Source organism: Dendrobates tinctorius, unplaced genomic scaffold (assembly GCF_039654945.1).
Source record: "Dendrobates tinctorius isolate UK_male_01 unplaced genomic scaffold, ASM3965494v1 ptg000032l, whole genome shotgun sequence".
Lineage (NCBI taxonomy): Eukaryota > Metazoa > Chordata > Amphibia > Anura > Dendrobatidae > Dendrobates > Dendrobates tinctorius.
In genome coordinates this window covers 25,583,498-25,599,122 of record NW_027361700.1, presented here as the reverse complement: position 1 = coordinate 25,599,122, position 15,625 = coordinate 25,583,498, and the positions used below count along the sequence as shown (strand labels likewise).

Here is a 15,625-nt window from a genome sequence, read left to right as displayed (position 1 = left end):
CACAAGGTTATGTATTATATGAGGTGCAGCCGTATTAGTATTGGATTAGTACAGTATTATCTGCTGGGAGCTTACGAGCCATTCAGTGATGTCACTTCCAGGACTTCTCTCATTGCTGACAGTGTAACTAGTGGTTGTGCTGAAAAGCTCCAACACGGCACAGAGTGACAGAGCAAGCCGGAAATTCCTCAAGAGCGTTAATTGCTAGGTAACATGGGTTTCCGCCACCAGTGTATATATAGCAGGAGATATTTCAGGAAGCATGCACAGCTACCTACTGAAGACCCAAGAGATCCTTAGGCTGTGTGCACACATTGCAGATTTAACAGAGAGGAACATTTGCAGCAGATATGGGTGGACTCCTGAGCAGCATCTACCAAACTCTTCTGAACTTCTCTGGAACCAAAGCCCGGATCCTGCTATTGGGTCTTGATGCTGCTGGAAAGACAACTCTACTGTATAAACTGAAGCTGAATGAGACAGTCACTACAATCCCCACCATTGGATTCAATGTAGAAACTGTGGAACCCATCCGTAACGTCACCTTCACTGTTTGGGACGTGGGAGGTCAGGACAAGATCAGAGTCCTGTGGAAACACTACTTTATGAACACAGATGGTCTGGTTTTTGTGGTGGACAGTGCCGATGCACAGAGGTTTGTGGAGGCCAGGGAAGAGCTCATCGCCATCCTGGAAAGTGATGAAATGAGAGGCGTCCCCTTCGTGGTGATGGCCAATAAGCAAGATCTACCTGGTGCCCAGAAGCCCATGGAGATAGCAGAGAAATTGGGAGTGATGAAGATGAAAGGACACCAGTGGCACATCCAAGGCTGTTGTGCTGCCAATGGGGATGGACTTGTAGAGGGGCTGGAGGTCCTCACCAATTTGGTAAAACAGTTTCAAAAGAACAAACAGTTATGATTAAGAAACCTTCTCTAATGACAAGAACTGGCACTATGTGCATTTGGAAAAAGGTTCTGTGAGCAACGCAAGTTTATTTTCCCAATTTCAAGCCACGTATTAGGAACAATTCTTGCATTGTATGTCTACTACATCATGATGAAAGCATGCTGCTGTCTGGCCCCTAGCTCGGTGCCCCCATAACAAAGCTAGATTTGCAATCTCCAGTTGACATTAAGATCTGATTATGGGAAGGTTTCCTATATCTTTGTGTTTTCAGATAATTACTTCCTAATTGCAGTCCCTCACCCTTATCAGAAAGTCTTAGTAAGTCCTGTATATTGTTTATACTAAGTATAAGAATGTCATTATGTTGTACACATTTATGCTTTGGACATTGTGTATTTATGATGCCTACAATATATTTGTGTTAATATCTGTTAATTGTAAGATAAATAAATCATTTCATGCTGCACTAAGATTTCATTCTTATCGTATGCACACATAGTGGGATTATTTGGCTCAATGTGATGATTGTGCGTGGTGTGGGAATTGGGAAAGGATTCATATGATCACGAGAGATACATATAACGTATAGCTCAGGTGAGAGACCTTATTTCTGCCAAGGGCCATTTGGATATTTATGCCATCCTTCGGGGGCCGCACAAATCACGAGCTAACTCTGCCCTCAAAGTGTGCCCTGATGCCCTCACCAGTGTCAGGATGTAATCTTTCATTGCATGTGCCTCAGCAATCAGTAGTGAACATTGTGTGGCTGTGCTAACCGAGCAAGAAGAAATTACAGGGCTGGTGGCCATTAAGATAGAGCTGCTGGCCCCCGGAAAGCTGCCCTGGAGCCAGATAAAAGGTCATCAAGGGCCGTTGCTGGACTGAGGTTCCCAACAATTTACGTAGATAATGTCCAAGCAAATAATATCTTCCCTTTTGCATGTTCAATATTTCGTCTCTCCTCCAGACAGTTAATAATCCTTACTGCCTGTAGCCACCACTAGTGGCGCTCACTGCTATGGATATTTATAGCTACTAGTATGCTCAATGTGAACTGTTCAAAATTCTGTGCAATGAGGTCCCCCTAGTGGCGGCTGCAGGGAAGCACTAGAATTGTGAGAGGGAAGCTGCTTGCCATTACCTTCATAAAATCATTTAAAGAATAGTAGTAATTGAATTAGTTAATCAGTCCAGTTTTCTTACATCCTAATTTGTTGTGTTGCAAACACTGGTCCAATCAAAATAATGCTAGCAGGGTCAGCGAGTGTAGGGATTCCAAAGTCATTAACATCTCTGCCGAGTGGTGACATTTAAAGGGGTTATCCGGTAAAAAAAGTTATTACTTATTCACTAGATAGGTAATAACTTGCTGATCGGTGTCAGTCAGACTGTTCAAACCTGTGCTGATAAGTAGAACATGGAACTTTTATTCACGTTCATTCTCTATGGGGCTGCCGAGTGCTGAGTACAGCTTTTTACAGCAGCACAATGGAGATTAAACGGAGGGCGATTAGACATTTGACTTTCTGCTCTATTTTGTAACAGGGATGAAAGTTTCTCTCCCCATTCTGCTGATCGTTGTGAGTTCCAGTGGTCATAGCCTAACCAATCAGCAAGTGACCACCTGTCCACATGATAGGTGATGACTTATTTTCATTGGAAAACCCCTCTAAGTGGCAACCCAACATTTCCCTAAAATGGTCCTGCCCCTTCAGTCCACCTGGAAATCTGGAAGAGTTGGCAACTGTGGCATACTGCCCTATGGACAGGCAGGAGCAGGTATTACAGTCACTAACACTCACATGGACACTTCCTCACAAATACAGTATATACACTCATATAGACTCACTCACACTATACTTACTTGTGGGAACATCAGGATGATTCAGAGAAGCAGCCAGATAAGAAATGCATAAAATAACTTAGCCTGCCATTACCTAACCCTTTTAAGTCACTTTAGAGGCTACTGTAAGCTGTATTTGGCCACCAGTAAGCATACAGTATACAAAAACCTTTCTCCAGGCTAAAAAAGTCTGGAATTATAATTACACTAATCTTACAAATCCGCAGCAGAGCATTGTGAAGATTTCCTTCTAACGCAGGCGATTTCAACATTATCTGCATCTTCAGGATGCAAGTAGCGGTGAATCCAATGGTGGAACAGGAAGCCATTGGCTCCATGAGGCTTCTCCAGCTCCCTGCACTACAATACATGCCGCCGGCCAATCAGAGGCGGGCAGCTGACGTCTGCGTGCCAGGCATTTTCGTCACATGGCATTGATGTCATACGTTGCCATAGCAAGCACGCCAATGTCAGCCGCGGGCCTCTGCACTGTCTGCAGAAGAGGACACCACATGTAAAGGAAGAAGAGGAAGGTGAGTAAAGGTATTTATTTGTATTTTTTTATGCAGAGGCAGAACAAGGAACATATATACAAGAAAAAGCCCAGAATGGGAGAGATATGTACCAGGTTGGTGGACATATATACCAAAATGGAGGACATATATAACTGGATGGGGGATATACATACCAGGATGGGGGACATATACACCACAAAGGGTAGATATATGCCAGGATTAGGAACATACAGTTGTGCTCAAAAGTTTACATACCTCGGCAGAATTTTTGTTTCCTTGGCCTTTTTTCAGAGAATATGAATGATAATACCAAACCTTTTTCTCCATTCATGGCTAGTGATTGCATGAAGCCATTTATTGTCAAACCACTGTGTTTTCTCTTTTTAAACCATAATGACAATCCATTGCAGTAATTTAGTTCAGCCACTAGAGGTCACTTTGGAACAAGAGGAGGAAGTTCTGGAAACAGGAAGTGTTTTGGAGTGTTTTGGAGATTAGAGGTAAAATGAAGTGAAGGAGCCCTGCATGTCCCTGAGAGACTGAGAAGGATTGAGAGCCTGAAGTGATCTAAGTTGGACGGTGTGATCCAGAGGTAGAGGCTGTGAGTAAACTGAGATGTGTGACTGGTCACCGACTGTTTAGTTAGGGAGAGTTAGATAGGATTCTCAGCATCTTCAAGAACATTCCTGTGACTAAGATTGCATATGTGTAAAGTATAGCGTGGCACTACCGCAAGGTGCACAAGTAGGTTACCCAGACCAAATTGTGAATAATAAAGTAACTTGGCACTCAACTGAATGATCCTTTACAAAAGAAGTTTTATTTTATATACAGTCCTAGAAGACGTTTCGGCCCACAATCGGCCTTCGTCAGTCTGCCGACTGGCTACCATACGAGCGGTGGAAAATGCGTCTAGCCTGCTACATTCATACCTCACATCCACAGGCCTCATATGGCCTCCTTTTTCTACTATGCTATACACAGACAGCACTAACAGACAAACAACCTCAGTACTTGAAGGAGATGACCTTATAATCAGTGCTTCCATCACAATTCTTTATTGATTTACCAGCACAACACAGCACACTCTAGTGACAGCTGGAAGTACAACACAAATCTGCATTATACCATAAAGCAGGAATCCACATAGATTCTTGGTTCTATATCTGGTCATTATACCGTGTTAGCAGTCGGCAGACAGACGAAGGCCGATTGTGGGCCAAAACGTCTTCTAGGACTGCATATAAAATAAAAACTTCTTTTGTAAAGGATCATTCAGTTGAGTGCCAAGTTACTTTATTATTCACTTTGGTCTAAGATTGCATATGGACTGTGTAAGGTAGCCCTGTCATTCGTGTAGAGGACACTCGCTTGGCATCCAATAAATCACATCCAGCACAGCTTTCTTAACATAACTCCAACAGTCCATGCGGTTTATTAGGCATCATAAACCAGGAACAGCAACTGAAAGTTCATATAAACAGCATAGCTTCCATGACACAGCTTCACTCTGTTTATCCTGTAGTCATATAGGTTGTGCAATGTCCAGCACACAGGCTCTTGAGCCTCACAGTTATATACCCTGTCAGGGTTACCTTCTCATAGCTGCTTCACACTCCATACTTCAGACGTCCATTCCCTCCAGTGAACTGTCAGACACTTGCAGCCATTACTCACAGCATTCACGTGCTGTCAGGCAGGAAGCCCCATCTCCCAGCGGGACCTTCCACAACGGACCAACCGGGTCCAAGCATTCACTCATGTGACCTACCCTAGCCACCTTATATGGTCCGTAGCCACGCCCACCAGGTCACATGGCTATGCCCTCATCACAGGTCCTACAAGCATTCATACATTCTTTACTATGGCGTTCTAGCCACACCCCTGGGTGGATTTGTAGGTAGCTCTCCCTAACCCATTGGCACAAAACCTCAGCAGTATCACTGTTGATCAACACATACACAAGTCTTCATCTCAAGGCCACCCACCTTGAGATACATTACGATCAATCAGCATCCTACACCTATCAGGACACTGGAAATGCTTATACGCCTGTCCTGGGACACCCGCACAGCGCCCCCTAGCGGACACAGTGGTCACTACACCACAACTGATAGAGACTGTGTGGATTCCTGTATAGCAAGATTCTGGTAAAACGTGAATGCCATAGGAGAGCTTCATGAAATACTACTGAGACTGATCTGAATCCTCACTTGCACCTGTATCAGAGGGTGTGGTGACCTAGAAAGCCGATTGAATCTTGTGGCCGGACATCAGAATAACAAGTCCAGTTGTTTTCCGTTCGAGTACATTCTGTCAGGGCGTCCGCTCTGAGCGCTCGCAAAGAGGACAGTGCATGGAGTACATGTGGTGTCAGGTCAAGTGACTAGTCATGTAAATATATATACATATATCAAGGGGAAAACAGGGTAAGATTGTATACCTGAGAGGACAACGTGTCACGGTCACGGTAGAACCTCAGTTAGGCCCTGTACCAGATAAGTGTTAGGGACGGCGGAATGCACTAAATATAAATAATAGGAAGTGCCTTCGCCGCCCGGGGTCCACCGTGCAGTAGGTGTAACAACCGCTGCTGAGTAATGGCAGACTCGCTATATGGCGGTATACTGCGCTCGGGTTAAACGTCACCCGAGGTGTGCAGAGCGGACTCTGTTAACCTCACAGAGGCGCATTAGTACAAATAAAGCATAAACGCCGAGCCTGTTAGCTTCACAGGTCTCAGCTGGCATGCACACACGGTATATGGTCACAGGACGCGGCCCAAGGCAGAGGTCAGTGTCCGACTTGACCTACCGTGCGTGCGCCGTCGCTACCACGGATGCCAGTAAGTGCTGCTAACTGCAGCGCGGCGGTAACTACTGCCGCTGTACGACAGTGCCGTGAGGCAACGCACTATCGGACGCTAGTGTAGCGGTGCGGTATGCTCTGTGGCGTATGGCTTGCCACTGACTATCACCACTGCAAGAAGCGCACACTGAACCAACAATATAATATGGAAAATGTGAAAATGTTTATTGATGCAAAAGAGTTATACATTAAAACCATGATAAAAACATGACAGGCATCCCACGAGTACATAGCAATTAAATATAACATATGAAAACATGTATAGCATAGTGTAATTGCCCATACCCAGTCTGACCCAACTATAGAAATATATCAGCAAACCTCCCTACAACTAGGCTCATGGGGACCATAGGGCCCTAATACTACAAAATCGCTGAATGAAGTCATTCAATCCATATAGCCATCCATGCTAATTGGTTTAAGCATACAGGCCATGATAGGCCACACAGCAAAATCACCAAAAACAACAATGCAATACTCGAGTATGCCAAACCAGACAATATCCAAGACACAATGGGAGGTTGAAAGCTGTAATAAAAAAGCAGACAAGTGGGTGCCCAGCCCAGGACCGTTGGGCCTGGGCAGTGGTGCTTCTCTTTTCTTTTTTGATAGCTTATTCTCCACTGTTGCGGCACCTGACCTGTATATATTATTTGATAATTGGCAGTTAGTGCGCCCAACCCTGCTTATTGTACATGGCTTGCCACTGACTGCCGCTGACTATAACTCTAATTCCCTATCCACATGCGTAATATCAGAGGGAAGGGGTTTCATAATGAGTCAGTCACCAGAATCATACATCCATCACCATTCACACATAGCAAGTATAGTCTATACTAGCGCATGGCCGAGCGGCCATTCAGGCCTTTTATAGCCATGTGCTTCCGGGACCTTCCAGACCTCTGAGATGGGCCAATCAGATAACGACAAGGACCTGAGCACGTGACCCCTGATCTCCACTGGGAGATTGTCTCGTGGGCATGCCCAGTAGCGCGGCGAGAGGACTTAGCCTCTGGAGTGGTTTCCTGCAAAGCAGGTTGCGCTACCATTGCTGGTCCAGAAGTGGCAACAACATCCAGACCCAGAGAACTGGTCTGAGCAGGGCACCTGGATTGCCAAGATTGCTGTGCAGATCCCTGAGCGGTCGGAAAGGAATGGGAGACCGCTGGATGTCTGGCTCTGGATTCCCGCTGTGCAGCTGCGGGAATCCGACGCCTAACAATAAGGGAGGAAGTGGCATAGTTTTGGTGTAGTCTTGCTCTTTTCCATGAAGCTGACACTTGGGATCTCTCAGGCTGCATAATTTGTATTCTGTGGATTGTGGCTGTTGTGGCCCATATTATGTTGAGAAGTAGAATTCTGTTATCTTCTGCACAAGTTATAAAGAAAAGTTGGTTTAATATCATATCGTGCTCAGAGTCATTCATAGCAGCGTCGTATCTCGTTCTCAAACAACAACCAGTGTACCGGTTGTTACATCTGCATGAAATATGACCCAATGCTGTCCCTCTTATGGTACATGCTCTTCACACTGATCTCTCCTTTCCAGTCTGGGACCCCTTTTCACACTGTCTTCTCACACTGTATCCTCCCTATAGGGATCATTCTGTATACTGTACCCTCTCATCATACTCCCCCTCCTTGGCATACTGTTCCCTCCTGGTTGTACCCTTACACTGTCCCCCCATGTTATGCCCCCACTACTCAGTCTCTATTCTGTGCCCACTCACTTTTCTCCCCTCATACTGTCACCTCACACTATTCCCCTCCCTCCTCATACTGTTTCCTCTCACATCCCCCCCTGTTCACCATACTGTACTAGTATGGCGCAGGTCGTGAAGGGGTTAAAGCTTTGCATTCTTCCATATACTCAGTGGACTCAACAAACCCTGAAACACAAAGAGCTGACTTTAAATCATGTATCTAAACTTATATAAAAGAATCAGGAATACCCGCTTTATTGAAGGCAGACGCTGAATCCCTCGAGTTACTCTTTTCTGAAGGGGAACTACGTGTAGCCATAAAATAGTTAAAACTGGGGAAAGCCCAAGGTTCAAATGTTTTGCCACTACTTTATTACAAAGAGTTTACTGATTCACTCATTCCTTATGTAGTCTTTAGTTTTAACACTCTAATGGTTTCTCTTTCCTGGGAGACTTTTATGAGCTCAAACAGTTTATCAGTTATTAATAAGGAGGGGAAAGATCCATTTCAATGTGCAAGCTATAGATCAATCTCACTTCTTAATGGAGATATTAAGCTGTTTGCAAAAATGATTGTGTCCAGACTATCTCCACTTTTAGTGAATGTTATCCACCCAGGTCAAGAATGGTTCATGAGTAGTAGAGAGGCTAGAAACAACTAAGCCACTAAACTTCATATTTAGAGCCAGACTTATATGAAAGAATTGGGAATGCCTTATTTATGGGAGGTCGACGTTGAATATCTCACGTTACCCATTTCCGAAGTTGAGCTACGTGCAGCACATGCCGCCATATAAAATAGGTAAATCTGAGAAAGCCCCTGGTCCAGGTGTTTTTCACTACCATATTACAAACAGTTTACTGATTCGCTCACTCATCTCGTCTCTCTCTAGTTTTAATGTGTTAATAGTTCCTCTTTCCGGAGAGACTTTTAAGGGCTCATATATCAGATGTTCATAAGGAGGGGAAAAATCCATCTCAATGTGCAAGCTATAGACCAATCTCACTCTATAATGTAGATATTATCTCCTTCCCAACATGTGCCGTATATGTATGGCGCAGCAGGAGCTGCGTTCTCACAAACCGACCTACATATACTTCTTCTCGATCGTGTGGGCTCAGGCTGAGCGCCGCCGCGATCGAGTGCAGGTGTCCCACTCTAGATGCAGTGACACCCACAATCGGTGCTAGCACCAATCGCGGACGTTTAACCTCTCTGATGCCACTGTCAACAGTGACAGTGACATCGAGGAGCATCGCAGAGGGAGTGAGCTCCCTGGTTTCTCCCATCAGCAAAACGCAATGTGATCGCATTGTGCCAATGGTCTCCATGGTGATCCCGGGCCTCAAGATGACCGCGGTGTCCTTTAGTGTCCTTCAGGGAAGGTGGTCTGTGAGCGCCTTCTCAGAGCATGAGCCGACACGCCTCATCTCTGCCTGTCAGACTCGGTCTGATTTCCAGAATTGCAGAAGCATTGCAGAGTATCAGATCAGTGATCTGTCAGAGTAAAAATTATGTCCCATAGTGGGACAATGTAAAAAAGTAAAAATTAAAGTTTTTGAAATTTGTAAAAATATATTTATTTAATCTTCAAATAAAGAACAAAAGAAAAAGAATATATATTTATCCAACTTACGGTATGTAAAAAAAAGAAAAGAAGTACACATATTTGGTATGATCGCATCTGGAACGACCTGACCTATAAAATTGTCCTACTAGTCAACCCCTTCACAGTAAAATAGAAATAAAAAATGAGGCAAAAAACTATGCTTTATTATCATACCGCCGAACAAAAGATGCAATGAAACGCGATAAAAAGACAAATTTAAATAAAAATGGTACTGCTGAAAATGTCATATTTTCTCACAAAACAAGACACCACACAGCTCAGTTAGCAGAAGCATAAAAAAGTTATAGCTCTCAGAATAAAGCTAAGCAAAAATATTTTTTTTCTATAAAATAGTTTTTATTGTGCAAAAGCGTCAAAACACAAAAAAAGATATACTGTAAATGTGATATCGAAGTAATCGTACTGTCCCGAAGAATAAAGCTGCATTGTCAATTTTACCACACAAGGAACAGCCTAAAAAAATCCTGAAATTGCTGGTTTTTGTACATTCTGTCTCCCAAAAATCGGAACAGAAAGCAATCAAAAAATGAAATGTGCCAAAAATGGTACCAATAAAAACAAAAAATCGCCCAGAAAAAAAGGTGTAACATGACTCTGCCAGACAAAATATTAAAAAAATTATAGTTGTCTAAACATGAGGATGCTAACAAAAACTAGTCTTTGCAATAAAAAGCATCTTTTAGTGTGTGATAGCTGCCAAACATAAACACCTGATGTAAATCTGTTATCGCTGTAATAGCACTAACCCAAAGAATAAAGTAATCTAATCACATATACTGCATGAGGAACGGCTTGAAAAATAAAAATAAATAAAACCAATTCTTCACTTTCTGTTGATTTGTTCACTCTGCCTCCCAAAGATCGCAGTAAGGCTTGGCTCTCATCTATCCTGCGCTCTACACTCAGCGCTTACACTGGGGTTTCCATGTAAATGTCTGAAATACATGATTCAGACGGAACCCCCTGCGGAAGATTCACTATAATGAGGCAGATGGAGGCATTATGGACGCTGTAGGACCTGTGATCCGGCGGTGTCCGACTTTTTAGGCATTCATACAAGTGCAGTCGACCACAATTTTGTGCACTGCTGAACAGAGGCCAGACAGAGTCTAGAGTAACTCTGCTGCCTCATTATAGTGAATGGATCCATCAGGGGTTTCATCTGTCATGTAACTGGGAGATATAGATTGAAACTTCAAAGTAAGTGCTCAGCGTAGAGAGCCAGATAAATGTGATCTTAAATGTTATGTAAAATGTTCCCAATAAAAGCTTCTACTCAATCCACAAAAAAGGCAAGTCTCCACACAGGTCTGTCATCTATTAATGGAAATATAGAGGGCTTCTATGTTACTGGTAGGACAAAGGCTCTGGAAAAACTAAATGGCTCCTTGCCTCCAAAAGAAATTCAGCAAATTCTGCTCTCTAAACCACAGGTAACATCCACATGTTTGGCATTTCTGTAGTGATGAGAGCCAGCCTAATTCATGGGTGCGTGTCTCCAGAAGCATGAGCTGGTCACTACAATGTACTGGTCACTATAATGGCAGTTTGAAACTTTCACTTAGCAACATCCACTACTGCTTGTTTCTGGAAAACACCCATGAAGTCAAAATCGTCGATACACCTGTAGATAAATTCCCAAAGAGGTCACTTGAGAGGGGATTCTGCTTTTCTAGCTCTTAGGGGCTCTGTGTTGTGAGTTCATTTTCCCCTTCACCATTGAGGTCTGATGAACTCCCTCTTCTGGTGAAGGAAGGTAGTGAGGCTGATTACCAAGCATCTGAGCTGGATGATGATGACTGGGTGATGGGAATTTCTGACTGGATATAAGGCAGCCGACGCCCTTCTGCCTTGCTGGTGATCTCTCTGAGGGATTCTAGGAGACCAGTCTGATTCCTGCTCCTCAAAAGCTAAGTTCTCTGCTCTGTTTTTTGCATTTGTGTTTTGGTTTTGTTTTTCCTTGTTTTTCTGGATTTCTGCCATTCCCTGCTAGGGTGTGCGGAATTCCTTTTTGCTCTGTCTTCAGAAAATACCTGAGTACTGATATAGTCTTTTTGAAGCCTAGCTTCTTCAGGGCTTTTTTCCTTATCAGCTGTTGGCTCTTTTGATAGGGTTTTGGCGGATTACAGACAGCAGCTTTTCTATCCTGTCCTATTTAGTTAGCTTGGGCCCCATCGTTTGCTCAGCCTATCTTTCTATCTGTGTGAGTGTTTTTTCATCTTGCTTCACCGTCATTATATGTTGGGGGCTACCTATTGCTTTGGGGTCTGCTCTGGGGCAGTTTAGATTTCCCTTTCTGTCTTTAGGCTATGTAGTTCGGCTGTGATCGAGGGGTCTAGGGCACCGTAGGAACCCCCCACGGCTACTGTTAGTTTTTGTTGATAGGTTCAGGGGTCTGTAATCCGATAGCTGCCAACTTCTCTGGTTTTCTGGACTTAGCTAGTATTTCTATTTTTGCCTCCTACAGTGACTCATTCATAACAGCTCTGCATATGGAGTCCACAAACTATTCTAGGAAAATCTGCGCTCCAGAAGGCAAATAGCGCTCCATCCCTCCCGAGTCTCGCCGTGTGGCTAAGCAGTGCCGTACAGCTGTATATGGGGAGTTTCTACATTCAACAGAAATTGTGGGACAATTTTGGTACCATTTTTACCTATTTTCCAGCATGAAAATGTAAAATCTGGGGCTAACACAAAATCTTTGTGGTAAAATTATAATCATTTTTTCTTCACTGCCCGATGGTATAAAATTCTGTAACACACCTGTGATGTCAATATGATCACTGCACCCTAATATGAATTCACTAAGAGGTGTAGTTTTCAAAATGTGGTCACTTATGGGGGGTTCTGCTGGTCTGGTACCTTAGGAGCTCTATCAATGTGATATGGCACCCTCAAAGCAGTCCAGCAAAATCTGAACTCCAATATGGTGATCCTTCCCTTCTGAGTTTTGCCTGAAAACTAGTTTTCGACCACATCTGGGGTATCAGTGTACTCAGGAGAAATTGCAGTTTATAATAACACCTTGTGAAGCTGCTTGTGCAGTTGCAGGATCATTAAGACACTCCTTATCCTTTTCATCCTCCTTACTTATCGATCCCCCAAACCAACCTGCCCCCTAATTTGAGACTGAATGGGAGGTCAACTTTGGGCTTAATTTTCAAGAGAGTAGTGGAGGCTTATCTTTACTTTGATGCACAAATCAGCTATCTGCTTTCGCTTTCAAGAAACTGACTATAAACTGCTCTCTTGGTGGTATAGGGTCCCAACCCACGTACGCGCTATCTTACTAGACGTTGAGATGTGGAGTAGAAGAGGGTGACTTGCTGCATATTTTTCGGTCGTGCAGACTTCTTACTCCTTTTTGGGATAAAGTGCAGCAAGTGATACTTCTCCATCCCCTTAAAATTATGTAGACACTCTATCCTAAAACATTTAGTCCTGACTAGAGTTGAGCGATACCGTCCGATACTTCAAAGTATCGTATCGGATGGTATCGGCCGATCTTTAAAAAAAGTATCGGTATCGCCGATTCCGATACCGGAAGTCCCATTCAAGTCTATGGGACTTCCGGTATCGGAATAAGAAAAACCCTTTCCTGCCCTTGTACAGCCTCTCTGGGGTCTGTACGGGCCTTTCGGGGGGCTGTGCCGGCCTGCCAGGGGGTCTGTGCAGGCTCCGGGGGGCTGTGCCGGCCTGCCGGTGGTCTGTGCAGGCTCCGGGGGGCTGTGCCGGCCTGCCGGGGGGCTGTGCAGGCTCCGGGGGGCTGTGCCGGCCTGCCGGGGGGCTGTGCCGGCCTGCCGGGGGGCTGTGCCGGCCTGCCGGTGGTCTGTGCAGGCTCCGGGGGTCTGTGCAGGCATCGTCCGATGGGACTACAAGTCCCATCGGGCGATGCCTGCTACCATGACAGTGATTGACACATTAGCCAATGATGGGACAGTAGTAGTCCCATCATCCGGCTAATGTGTTAAATGTAAAAAAAAAAATAAAAAAAAAAAAAAAAAAAATTACATGCTACATACATACAACATGCATACTACATACATGCTACATTCATACTACATACTACATACATGCTACATTCATACTACATAAATACTACATGCAACATACATACTACATATATACTACATGCATGCTACATACATACTGCATGCTACATACATACCACATATATACTACATACATACTACATGCATGCTACATGCTACATACATAACACATATATACTACATGCATGCTACATACATACTACATGCTACATACTACATGCATGCTACATACATACTACATGCTACATACTACATATATACTACATGCATGCTACATACATACTACATGCTACATACTACATATATACTACATGCATGCTACATACATACTACATGCTACATACATACTACATATATACTACATGCATGCTACATACATACTACATGCTACATACTACATGCATGCTACATACATACTACATGCTACATACTACATATATACTACATGCATGCTACATACATACTACATGCTACATACATACTACATATATACTACATGCATGCTACATACATACTACATATATACTACATGCATGCTACATACTACATGCTACATACATACTACATATATACTACATTCATACTACATACTACATATATACTACATACATACTACATACATACTACATGCATGCTACATACATACTACATGCATGCTACATACATACTACATACATACTACATGCATACCACATATATACTACATACATACAATACATTCATACAATACATACATAGACATACAGTACATATAACATAGAGTAACATACTTACCAATACTTGTCACATTGTTCCCCGAAGCCATTGTCTTTTCCGGGATAAATATTAACATAACAAACCACAAAAATACTCACCCACGATCCGAAGCAGTCCACGAGTGTGTCCCACGACGATCTTGGGTAGAGAACTGCAGCATCAGATGATGCTGCCGTTCTCTACGGGCTGCAGGAATCCAATGACGGAAGGTAGGTATCCTTCCGCACTGTATTCCTCCGCCACTTAAAAAAAAAAAAGTCCCTAGTCTCACTTTATGCCATTGCTGTGTGGGAAATTCCCACACAGCAATGGCATAAAGTGAGACTAGGGACTTTTTTTTTTTAAGTGGCGGAGGAATACAGTGCGGAAGGATACCTACCTTCCGTCATTGGATTCCTGCAGCCCGTAGAGAACGGCAGCATCATCTGATGCTGCAGTTCTCTACCCAAGATCGTCGTGGGACACACTCGTGGACTGCTTCGGATCGTGGGTGAGTATTTTTGTGGTTTGTTATGTTAATATTTATCCCGGAAAAGACAATGGCTTCGGGGAACAATGTGACAAGTATTGGTAAGTATGTTACTCTATGTTATATGTACTGTATGTCTATGTATGTATTGTATGAATGTATTGTATGTATGTAGTATATATGTGGTATGTATGTAGCATGTAGCATGTATGTGGTATGTAGCATGCATGTAGCATGCATGTAGCATGCATGTAGTATGTATGTAGTATGTATGTAGTATGTATGTAGTATGTATGTAGCATGCAGTATGTATGTAGCATGTATGTAGTATGTATGTAGTATATATGTAGTATGTATGTAGCATGCATGTAGTATGTATGTAGTATGTATGTAGCATGTAGTATGTATGTAGCATGTATGTAGTATGTATGTAGTATATATGTAGTATGTATGTAGCATGCATGTAGTATGTATGTAGTATGTATGTAGCATGCAGTATGTATGTAGCATGTATGTAGTATGTATGTAGTATATATGTAGTATGTATGTAGCATGCATGTAGTATGTATGTAGCATGCATGTAGTATGTATGTAGTATGTATGTAGCATGCAGTATGTATGTAGCATGTATGTAGTATGTATGTAGTATATATGTAGTATGTATGTAGCATGCATGTAGTATGTATGTAGTATGTATGTAGCATGCAGTATGTATGTAGCATGTATGTAGTATGTATGTAGTATATATGTAGTATGTATGTAGCATGCATGTAGTATGTATGTAGCATGCATGTAGTATGTATGTAGTATTTTTTTTTTTTTTTTTTTTTTTAACATTTAACACATTAGCCGGATGATGGGACTACTACTGTCCCATCAT

The 15,625-nt window shown here is 43.0% G+C and overlaps 2 protein-coding genes across 5 annotated transcripts in view; one reads left to right on the top strand and one right to left on the bottom strand.

The window, feature by feature from the left end:
* The window catches only part of LOC141086512 (uncharacterized), a 59,854-nt gene extending 54,843 nt beyond the window's left edge, over nt 1–5,011 (bottom strand). For 2 of the 4 annotated variants that reach the window (XM_073572632.1, XM_073572635.1), the window contains exon 1: nt 4,862–4,999. The gene's annotated coding sequence lies outside the window, so the exon portion shown is untranslated. Of the gene's footprint in view, nt 1–4,861 lie in introns of all 4 variants that reach the window. The other 2 variants (XM_073572633.1, XM_073572637.1) reach the window with 2 other exon arrangements.
* LOC141086509 (uncharacterized) lies at nt 166–1,374 on the top strand. Its single transcript, XM_073572629.1, has one exon. The coding sequence runs from the start codon at nt 351–353 to the stop codon at nt 918–920; it is 570 nt and encodes a 189-aa protein (XP_073428730.1). The 5' UTR covers nt 166–350; the 3' UTR covers nt 921–1,374.
* Nucleotides 5,012–15,625: the final 10,614 nt, after the last annotated feature.